General features: G+C 37.6%; 1 protein-coding gene across 13 annotated transcripts in view; it reads right to left on the bottom strand.

Annotated features, from left to right (window-relative positions):
• Positions 1-12,162, bottom strand: part of LOC126458388 (protein bric-a-brac 2-like) — a 419,174-nt gene that overhangs the window by 250,010 nt on the left and 157,002 nt on the right. Inside the window, exon 6 of one of the 13 annotated variants that reach the window (XM_050095384.1) lies at positions 3,972-4,777. The exons of 11 other annotated variants lie outside the window; for them this stretch is intronic. In XM_050095384.1, coding sequence (XP_049951341.1) covers positions 4,527-4,777 — 251 coding nt within the window. In that variant the 3' untranslated portion in view covers positions 3,972-4,526. Of the gene's footprint in view, positions 1-3,971; positions 4,778-6,942; positions 7,582-12,162 lie in introns of those variants that run through there. One more of the 13 variants, XM_050095391.1, reaches the window with a different exon arrangement.

Here is a 12,162-nt window from a genome sequence, read left to right on the forward strand (position 1 = left end):
CACATTAATAACAAGCACAGTACAATGGAGGCCGAGTGGTTCCTACAATATGTATGTTGTTTCTATTTTTACACTGTTGTTGCTATTCCAGGTTGAACCACTAAAATATTCACACACACACACACACACACACACACACACACACACACACACACACACACACACACACACACAAACAAATCACAACACGAATGAAGAGTTGTGCGACATAAACGAAAGTTGGTAGGTGTGCTATGAGGATGCAAATCAGGTTTGCGTTAAATACACATTGTAACAGTCTTGAGCTTGAGATTGGATGTAGTGAGTTGATGCAGGTCAAGAATGTCTTTAAGGTGACAAAGAAGTCATTATCATCACCTCACAGAGCTTGAATGAGCTCTTCTAATTAGGGCTACAAGAAACTGGATGTTCCTTCTATGATGGAGAAAGACTTGGCAGGAATGTAGCCGCTGTACTTGATTGCCTGGCAGTGGTGGTCATGAGAATGTATGGTTGCAGGAAGACCAGGTTCTGGACAGCCATTTGGCACTACCGAGAGGGAAGACCATTGTGCTTGGCGTATGGCTCTGGTGCATTGTACTACACCTGCAGCAGCAATCTGGGCAGCAGTTAGCATCACAACGACACAAAAAACTGTTACAAACTGGTTACTTGAAGGACAGCCTTGTAGCGTGCTTTCCACTGACGCCCACCGACGTTTGGAACTTCAGTGGTGTCAAATGAGAGCTCATTGGAGAGTAGGCTGGAGGCATGTTGTTTGTTCTGACAAAAGCTGGTTCTGCCTCAGGCCTGTGACAGCCATGTGTAGATTAGAAGGGGGCCAGTTGAGGGCCTGTAACCAACCTGTCTGTGTACTAGACACACTGGACCTACACCTAGAGTTATGGTCTGGGGTATGATTTCCTATGACGGCAGGAGCACTGTCATCATCATGCCATGCACCATGACTGCAAATCTGTATGTCAATCTAGTGATTCAAGCTGTTGTGCCGCCATTCATGAACAGCATTCCATGGGGTGTTTTCCAACAGGATAGCGTTCACCCATATACTGCTACTGTAACCCAACACGCTCTACAGAGTGACAACATGCTGCCTTGGCCTGCACAATCATCAGATCTGTCTCCAATCAAGCACATATGGGACATCAACAAACAACAATTCCAGCATCTATCACAACTAGCATTAACTGTCCCTGTGCTGACTATCCATGTGCAACAGGCATGGAACTCCATCTGGCACTGTACAACACAATGCATGCATGTTTACACACATGCATTCAACCCTCTGGTGGTTGCACTATTTACTTATGTACCAGCATTTCATAATTGCAATGTCTTGTTTCATGCTTACATTAACTTGGGATCTTGTAATGTTGATCACTTAAATATCTTACCTAGACAGAAGATTCCCAATTTCATTACTCTACAATTAATTATTTTTTGGCATTGCAATTTTTTTCCTGTCCGTCTACTATATGAGGTTAGCAGAAATTAGTTATGCCAATTTAACTTTATTTCTATTGCATTCATTCACTCTGTCATACACCCATCATGTGGAACAAGTCCAGTTAACTAACATAGTAACAGCAGTAGCAAACACTGCTGGCTATTTCCATGAAGTGCAATGTACAAATGACCATGTTCTTTCATAAAAAGCAATTCATTTCCAACTGATAAACCAGAAGTGGTCACTTAAGTAAACGTTTACAGTTCTTTGTTTTTTACAGACAATTAAAACAAAAGATCCATGAAGAACTGCATGGAGATTTGTGAATATAAATGTAAGTTATAAATAAAAGCTTGGGCCCGAACAGACATCATAAGTATATAACTGGAATGTAAGATCATCTACTGTCCAATTTCACTGATTAGTTCAGCCTTGTGTAGATCACAATATCCCTCTTTGAAAGATAAAATTGAGGTCTACTGCCATTTTCCCAGTATCTATACCATATAATTTTATTACTAATTGCTGCAAGACATTTTCTGTCAGTGTGACTCACTGTGGCTTCACTTCTCTTTATTTTTCAGGTTCTAGAAGTCATTCTGCAACTAAATATTCTGCACGAACACCTTTAACACACATTGCTTTGTTTTGTGGACGAGTCTTCTTCCTTTTCCCTTCTTTTCAATTTCTTAAATATTATTGTACTGAGCTAGAACTACTTGTTAACATTAATATTTTCAATTTCCGATTGCCTCAAAGATGGTGTCAGCTCATGGAAGGTTCATGTAAGTAGCTGAAGCACAACAACACTGTTAACATTAAATTATTTAAGAATTTACTAACGGTGACTGAAATGTTACTTATAACACAGTTTTTCAGATTTTCATTCTACAGTTTACAATTAACATTCTCATTTAATTAGGGAGACTTGTCTGTTGAATAGTATCTAAGATTCCTGACAAGAACTAAAGGAAAAAGGAAGAAAGATTAGGGTATAACATCCCATCAGTAATGAGTTCATCAGAGACGGAGCACAAATATAATTGTTGAAACAATGCTGACAGAAATTGGCTATGCCATTTCAAAGGAATAATCCCAGTTGTCTGAAGCGATCTAGGGAAATAACATAAAATCTAAATCTGGATGGCCGGCCACTGATTTGAGCCATAATTCTCCCAAATGCTAACCAATGTACCATCTCCCTCACTCAGCCAACAACTGACATGTTCTTTCACAACAGAAATTCATAAATACAAGTGCATTAAAAGGAAAAGCAACCTTGGAAAGCCAGTAGAAACATTACACAAACCCCTGTTGGATCAGGTAAATTAAATCTAAATGCAAAAAAGTTACCACTCCATCTACATATCCACAACTGTTAGATAATATGACCAAATAAAAATTTAAAAAAAATTTTAAAAAAATTATTTGGAACTTCAGCACCCTTTGACAACATAATGATGATAACCACACAGATTGATGCAAGTTATCTGATAGCCAGTAGTATACACAATGTGTCGCCCAACAATGAGGCATTTCTCTTAAAACAGAGATATGCTATATACAGCATGGCTAAAAGACTGAAAATTACGCACATTACATAGTTACAGCAGTGCACAACTGTTCTCATTTCCAATAACTGTTCATACGAAAATAAAAACAAAGTCTTAAAAGAAATTTTTGCTGCCCTTTCTATCAGATCAGAACTTGACACATAATAAGTAACAGTATGCTGAAGGTGAATTCACACTGGAATGACTTTTCTCCCTCCAAAATATACATCAGCCCATTATGTGATGGGATGGACAAAGCAAGGAACAGAAAGAAATACACTTACCCATGTGTAATTTTCCATGCAGATCACTTATTTTTCAAATATTAAGAATACCTTCCCTTTAATTTCACGTCCATCAGGCATAGGAAAGAAAAAAGAAAAGAGGGAGCCCACCACTGCAAATATCAGGGTACAAATCTATCACACTGAAAAAATTGTGTGCATGACAATTAACAGATAACATTGGTAGCCATCCCTGCAACGAAGAAGCAGCATTTGTGTACCACTTGATTCACTCAAAATTAATGAATCGAAGCCTAAATGTCTATGTTCGTGAACAAGGGCTGCCATCTGCTTTTTAACAAGTATAATATAGCAACATTAATAGACAAAGTGTACTAACATGCTACTAATTATAGCTGTATTATACAGTTTCCACGTCCTTTTATTTGAAGTAAAGAACAAAGTGTCTAGAAACCCTAATACTAGAGCAGTAGCGTTTTCACGTCTAAATTGTAATGTTCTATATTTACTTTTTAATTTATGGTAATTCTTGAAAAACTTTCTAGGACAGTAAGTATGCATTCTTCAAAATTTAGTTTGACTTTTTAACAATTTTTCTGTGGCTCACCAAAGTAAGTAAAATGAAATTGTCACTGATACTCTTGACATTGTACTTTATTTTACAATTCAGTTACATATAACTGTAATTTTTCTTCTGTTTAGCAATAAAAACTGGGAAATAACAATCTGAGGACTATTCTTAAACATGGTAAAAAACTGTCATATGGGGGGGAAAAGAAAGCACAAGCAAAAGCGGCTATGTGAATGCACAGAAAAGTTTCCTTTCGTTTACAATGTAGAATTTCATGCTAAAGAAAATTTAGAATACTAATACAGTAAAGAAATAGCAAACGAGTAATTATTTTCAGAGCCACAAAGAACTCAATAAAACTTTTTTTTTCCATTCTCCTGTAAAATCAGCTTCAAATCACATGGCCCATTTTGCAGGCACTACATGTCTAAATGAAATGTACAAAACACTTGTCAATATAACAACTAACAGCCTATGAAAATTGAACAGTCACATAAAAATAAATACTAAATAAATAACTGTCAAAATTGGCAACACCACTAAATGTTTACTCCTTTCTGGTTGTTCATATTCTTTCAAGAGGCTGAAATTACTATTCAACTATCTATAGTTAGCCTCTTTTCTACCGTCACTAAAAGAAAACAATCAGTCACAAACAGTGTAAGTGAATATGATTAGCAGCATGCAGAGCATCACTTAAGTTCAAAGCTTCAGTCTGTTGTTATATTATGGATGAGGTGCATATGGATCTTGAGGTAGTATGTCCTACTAAACACTTTTTGGCAAATAGGGCACAGGGTGTGACCACGATGGAGCCGGCGGTGCATCGAGAGGGATCCAGAGTGCTTGAACACCTTCCCGCAGATGTTACATGTAAACCTGGGTGGTATGTTACCCTTACCCTGTTTACTTACTGCATCCGGAATTCCCCAGCAGCCTAGCGACAGGCGCTGGGGAGAGTCTGGAGAAAAGAAGATCACATTTCAGATTATATAAATACCAATATGGCTCTCACATCTTTTAAGCTGGACCTCTCTTTACACAGCACTGTATAAAGATTAAAGTGTTGTTGCCCAACCGAACTACAAAAAGTATTTCTGTAAACCTATTAATTATTTGGCATATTTAGTGAGAGGCAAGTTTCTTGTAATTATTGTTTGGAACCCCTGTAAGTACAATGGCTACAAAAATAACATTTATTTTCTACTTTAGTCTCTCTTAATCTGAAGTCCAGTATATCTTTTGACAGTCATGTCACCATCATGTGGTGAAATTCATTACTCATATTGTGGGCTACAATTGTGCTATGCTTATGTGATATATTTTTGGCAGACTGTGATGAGAAAACAGAAACATTAAAATATTATATACACAATTTATGCATGATGACTTGGGAACACTGCACGTGTTATTGGAAAAAACTGCAACCATTCATATTTTTTAAAGACTAGTTATTTCTCAGCAACTATTGGGTTGGTGTATAAGTTCTTAGTGTTTTTCCATAAGTTTAAAACACATGGCAGATACACAGAACAGCAATTTCAATCTTCAATAAAACACTCTCCTTCACTATTTACAACAGTCTGCCAATGCTGGGGTAACTTTTCGATTCTGCAACTGCAGAAATCACATGGTTTTGAGGTGAAGAACTCGTCGAGCCATGTTTGGATCACATTTTTATCCAGAGAGGAAGCTCCTTGAGTGTTCAAGAGAAAGCAGAAAAGGTGAAAATCTGAGGGCACAAGAACAAGAGGGTGAAAATGACTTTCCAACCCCACTGTTACGTAGTGTTGTTTGTCAGCCTAACAGAATGCAGGTGGTCATTACCCTGTAATAGCTTTAGGCAGCCTTCCTGGTCATTGTTCTTGGATTGGGTCTGCAAAATGTCTCAGTAGTTGACACTAAATGTGAGCAGTGATGGCTACACCTCTGGAAAGCAATTTGTACTACGCCATACCGTCACTGTTCTACCAGATGCACAACATTAGCTTTTGTGGATGTGCGCATGTCTTTGTCTGGGAAATTACTGCTTTGTTTGGAAACAACCATTCCTTTCTTTTCCTTATATTAGCATAAAGACATCATCTCTCATCACCAGTAACAAAACAGGATAGGAATGGCTGGTGTTGCTCACGAGCCAATAGACGATGACACCAAGCAGAAACGTAAATAAGGCCAACTCTCTGATTTTTTGTTGTTTTGGCTTAGAGCATGCTGTACCCACACACCACTCACCCAACTTTTGAACCTTCCCCATTGCATGAAAATGTCGCACGATGTTGGAATGATCACAGTTCATCATATTTGTCAGTTCTCAAGTACAATGACATGGATCACTGTGGATTGATCTTCATCAAATCCCAAAGGTCGTCCTGAACATGGAGAGTCATTAATGTCAAAACCGATCCTCCTTGAAACGTGAAAACCATTTTCTTGCCGTGCTCTGTCCAATGGCTTAATGCTTTCACCCCTCTACCACTGAAGTCAAACAGAGAAACATGTCTGAAATGTTCAGATTTCTCCACTTGGCACTCCATTTTCTAGCATCCGCAGCTCCATTCACTACTTCCAAAGACAAAATGACAATATGTAAACTCAAGTAGCAAATGACAATCGATAAATAAACCCACAGCAACCGGAGCACCAACATGCAAACCAAAAACCTACAAACTTATGCACCAACCTAATAATTACAGGTCAAAACAATATAACTGTAGTTAATGTTAATGGCTCAATAGTGCATGAAAACACACAACCTTGTTGTCTCATCACCAACTCCCTAACAGATTCCATGTTAGCACACTACAAATGAAATCCACAATGTAAATAATGATGGCACGAGTATCAAGGCATGCACTGGATTTTAGATAAGGAGTAAATGAAGCAGAAAATCAATGTTGTTTGCGTATGACCTAATCAGTCTGAGCCCTAAACAAACAACTCATCACTGGTGAAGCGCTAGCTTTTTTTTTTTTTTTTTTTTTTTTTTTTTTTTTTTTTTTTTTTTTAACAATATACTGCGATAACTTCTGCAACTGTTGCTCAATTAAAGGTATTGTTACTCTCATCACATCGTTATTTCTGCTTTACTTTTCTTAGTAAGCAGAAATATGTGTATCACATTTAAGCAAAGAAAGCATTCACCTGAAGAAATGGATACACGGCTTCCTTATAAATTTATATAATTTTCTGACTTTCCTGTTTCATATTGCTGCCATCAGTATTTTATGAGATACTCAACTTGTTACAATCATCAATGAAATGGGTGCCCAAGTGACATTAAACAACAAGCCATGAATAAAGGAGCAGTGCAGCACAGAGTTTCTGAAGCATGAATTATATTATTCCAAACATTAACCAAGATAAACAAAAAATTTCACAATGAAGGGCCACATACGAACACAAGTACCCATTGTTTTCTTGTAGTTTAAAATGTCAGTTTCACTACAGCGAAAAAATTAATCTGATCACTGAAATACAGAGATTACACATGTGATTACCACTTTTAAAGGAACATATTTCACTTAAGTTCACATGTCTAGTAGGATGACAATTCATGGACAGCATACATGTGAACTTTTAGGTACTGTGTTCTACTGAACACTTTGTGACAAATGGGGCACAAAGTGTGGCCTCGATGGAGCTGACGGTGCATAGAAAGAGATGTAGAGTGCTTGAATGACTTCCCGCAGATGTCACATCTGAATCTCGGCTGTGTGTAAGGTTTGCCCTTCATACTTTCATCATCTGGAATTCCCCAGCATCCTATCGAAAAGAAGACCGTTTCAGAATACACAAGTATGATATGTAGTTAAAATATGCTAAACAAAACCTCAATACAAAACTGAACAGTCCAAAATGAAAATTAACTTGTAGTGGTCAGAAGGGGGAGCACCCATTTACTGAATGCTGAAACAAGGAAAAATGGAGTAAAGAGTACAGATACTCAAATTTGAATCTCACTTTCAGGATTTTGAGCAGTTCCTTTTGCACGGGAAAATTGTGTTATAGGTAATGTGAAATCATAAAAGTACAATTTACAGGCGCTGAAGAAAAAGAAATCGCACAAAATTATGCACCAGAAGACAGACAGCTTAGATTTAGTGGTCACTGTGGACTACCACACAGTTGAGAATGCAATTCAGAAGTACAAACAACAAACCGAAGTTCAAAAGAAATCACAGGGTCCAGATACAGACTACAGATAAAAAAATAACAAAACTTGAGAAACTGACTCAAGATGTGGGTTGGATGTAGCCAGTAGGTGATGGGAAAAAAATTTAAATAAACAAAATGTAAATTATCAAAAGAGGACACACACAGATGGACTGAAAGACAGACACGGTAATCAAACACTATCTGGAAGACATGATAAACTCTAGAGCAAAATCAAAATGAAGAAATTGAGAGGATAGTAGTACAAAGTCGATGGCGAAAGCCAATTATGTTTGGTAGACCCATCTCTTTACCCGTGGTACCACATTGTGGAATTGTTACTAACTGTCAAGTGTACCTCAGTTACACAGTTTAATATTATATTACCCCTATTCATGTTTTCATACACAACTGGTACTAACTATTTCTGAATTCTGGAGGTGTGAACTATCTTTTCACCACCCACTAAAGAAACTGCTCAAAAAAATGTGAATGTCTCAGCTCTATGCTGCTACAGCAACGGGTAAACAGGTGATCCTCTTCTGTTTCACGTGGTTTAAACTGAAGCTTGTTATTCTTGGAGGTATGCAAGCCTCAATATACATTACTGTACTTGTAACGGCAGATTGTGTGAAATTTTAACAGTATGCTACAATATTACAAAAACAAACAGATAGTGTCTCGCTATGTCATCATGATAGGAGTGGCAATACTGTTGCAATATTTGCTTTACCTAATAAACTGAGGTCAAGTACGTTGTTTATATTTTTACGATTTCCGCTATGTTTTTTATTAATGCATTAATATGTCCTAGATCTTTCGCTCTATCCAAACCCCACACATCTCTGTTCCCAAATAAGAAACATGAAAAAGCAGAAAAGTGAATTACAAACATCACACATTTTCATACTAAATTTCCTCACATATTTCCTTTAAGAACATCTAAAGCCTTTTGACTTATAGGGGTAGTAATTGTAACTAAATTGAATATATTAATTTTATGTATATAAACTGAACTATTTAAATACATTTAAGTTTTCATTTAATAGTTTGAACATTGTAAGGAATAAAATAAGATTGGGGGGGAGGGGGGGGGGGGGGGAATTATCATGGTTGCAACGTGACTCGATCCCTTGCTGATCAACTGCCAGTTTGGCTTGCACTCGAAGAGGAATGGCATAATTTAAGTGTGATATTTACAGTGTTCTGTAGCACATGATCACCAGCCACCACCATTCACAGAAAAAATGGCACACTATTTACATTCATTCTGCACATACTATGTGATGTACTCCCTGACATCCAATTAGCAGTCATTTGCCTCCTCAGCTCTATACTTAGAAGAGTTGCTGGGTGAAAATCAGACATGCTTATATAGTAAATTATTCCCTGTAAAATTGTTGGAATAAGTTGCAAGAAGACACGACCTCTGAGAGGGGGAAGGAACAAATGTTGCATAAACAACTGAGAGTCATCAATCAGCATGGTCTTGTAGCCATCTGTTGTGATCTTCATTAACGAAATAAGCACTTCCCTTAACTTTGAAGTAGAAAACAGTGCTTCCATTATCAATGCAGTCAGGTCTCAGGAACACACTGTATCAACTCCATGACCACGATAAATCTGCAATTAGCACCACCAGTTCTGCAGATGCTATCACCACCTCTTACTGCAACATTTACCTACTAAAATCGTATCTAATGAGACATAAATTGTTTTCATTTTGTTATTTTCCTGTTATCTATCAGCATGCACACTGCAACTTTAGTAATCACCTTCAGGTTCTAATTTTAATGTTTTAATTTTTGTTGGCAAAAATATAAAAGGCACTGATAATCTGCTGACATTGTCAGTATGTCTGCTGTAACTTTTTTGTGTTTAGGGAATGTATCTTTGCTACAAGCAATTTATGGGGTACATTATTCCACCCTTGGAATTTATTCCCTTGCATCACTGAAATATATCAATTTCTTAGAACTGTCTGTAGAAAGAAAAATGACCCTTATAGAAAAGATAATGTGGTGCAAACAAGACATATAGTAGATAAATGCCAGAAAAATACGTACAGGCATAAATTCTGTGCATCTTCCCCTCATAGCTATAAAACAACCACCTAATTTACAACTGCAGCTGAGGAAGTGTTAAAACAGTTTTAAATTCTTTGTAACAAATATGTCAATTGCCATTTAGATCAGTCACAAGAAAAGTGTTTGTAACAACGATATCTAGTAAGATAAAGTGCAAGTTTTTGGAAACAGATGGATACAAAAATCTGTTTATGATTTTCTTAAATCAGTTAATGTGCAAGCTGGGATTATTTCCTAACAAAGGACAAGGCCAATTTCCTTCCCCAATCAGGATTTTTGCTCTGTCTCGAATGACCTTGTTACTGACAGCACATTAAATAATCTTCCTTCTCCCACCTGCAGTGCAACTACGAGTCACACAAGTAAGTCAACTCCTATCAAGTAGTGAGTAGCAACCTCAGCTGGCATTGTTATGGTGTGAATGCAAAAGAACTAAAATGTAAGGACACAGAACTGCAGCCTAGAAGATGGATAGAAATGTAAGGACAGGGCAGCTGCTGCAAGGGAAAGTGACAGCAGTTGCAAGCATACGCAGCAACATAAGATGACTGATAATGAGAGACAACTCACGGGGGTTGAGGATACGGATGACTGCTCAGAGGGAGAAGGAAAAAGGATAAAGAGATTAGCTAGCTGAGACCAATAATTCAAGTACATGGCAAACAGAAGTATGAAACAAGTAAGATGTGTTCGGAAATGGATTGGTAACAGAGACAGGGCCAGATGAATTGGAAGGGGGAAGAAGAAGATGCATATCAGGGATCTGTGGAGATCAGTACTAAATGGGAGGCATTGTCAAAGAACACAGAAGTTCATCTCTCACTTACGCAATTCAGGTAAGCCCGTGTTTGATATAATAGATAGGGGTGAGGGGCCTAAATGGCACAATTTTTGAACCAACAGCTGCAAGTGATCATATAATATGCTGCTAACCAGTGTGCACTGCAACTGCTCACACTGAAAACCAAGCAGTGGTTACAGCCTTTTGCTATAGGATATGCTTTGACAAATGATTGTGCTTGTCACAGAAGTGACAGACATTGCACATGGAGGTTTTGTAGGTATAGGAATCAAGGGAAAATGGACTTGAAAGGGGGAGGGCTATAAATAAAGCATTTTGTAAGTCGCTTGAATATTGGAATACTACTTCAGTAACCATAGGATGAATTTTCTGAAAATAGTTCATGTTTCAGGGAACAATAAAACATGGTATACAAAACTAGTGCTTCTCTCACATGTGTTATCTGCAATACCCTTATTACACACTCCACAGACACATGGTGGAACACCATCAGCCAGAACTCTAATTGCTTCCCAGAATGGCCTAACCTGAAATGAAAACTACACTTGTCAAAATCTTCCTACCGCTAATATTAATGTAGTACAGTACTATCAGCACAGCCCATGAAAAATCTTTGTCCCTACTTATACCTCTTCCGCTTCCAACATCATATCAAATGTCATATAAATGTGGAAAGATTCACTGAAAGACCTGATCCATGTAACCAGCTACTGCCTCCAATTGCAGTTATTTTACCAGCAATTTCTAGTCCATTAATAAAATGCGATTTGTGGAAGCAATTACAGTCAGCACCTCTGAGAACACATTGCTCAGTATGGTGACTAGTAATACAATTTTAATTATCACCTCAAAAAAAATTTCATTTTGAAATCCTCACATCACAGTACAAAAGCACACTGCTAGAGGAGACAAGACAAAATGGTGCTGGCCTTTGATAATCTGGAGACAGTTGGCTCCTCTAGTGACATGCTACAGTACGATGGTGCTGGGATTTCAAAGTGTATCAAGACTGCAGACAAGTAACTGCAAACGGCAAAGAGAGTACTATGTAACTTTTTTCTTTTTTTAGGTAATAATTAAATAATATGACTACCAATTTACAATGTGGATAAAAAAAGTGGGAAATGTCCTTCCAGTGCAGCATTTAGCAATTCTTCCAGCATCAATCACTGCACTGTTCTTCAATTGGTGTTGCTCTTTCACAGTCTCCTCCTCCGCTTTTTGTCTTAGCCAGTTTCTCTCATTATCCTTTTTGGGACATTTCCCCCCTCTTGCTCCACATCCTTAACCATTCTCCAAAGC

This window comes from Schistocerca serialis, chromosome 2 (genome assembly GCF_023864345.2).
Source record: "Schistocerca serialis cubense isolate TAMUIC-IGC-003099 chromosome 2, iqSchSeri2.2, whole genome shotgun sequence".
Lineage (NCBI taxonomy): Eukaryota > Metazoa > Arthropoda > Insecta > Orthoptera > Acrididae > Schistocerca > Schistocerca serialis.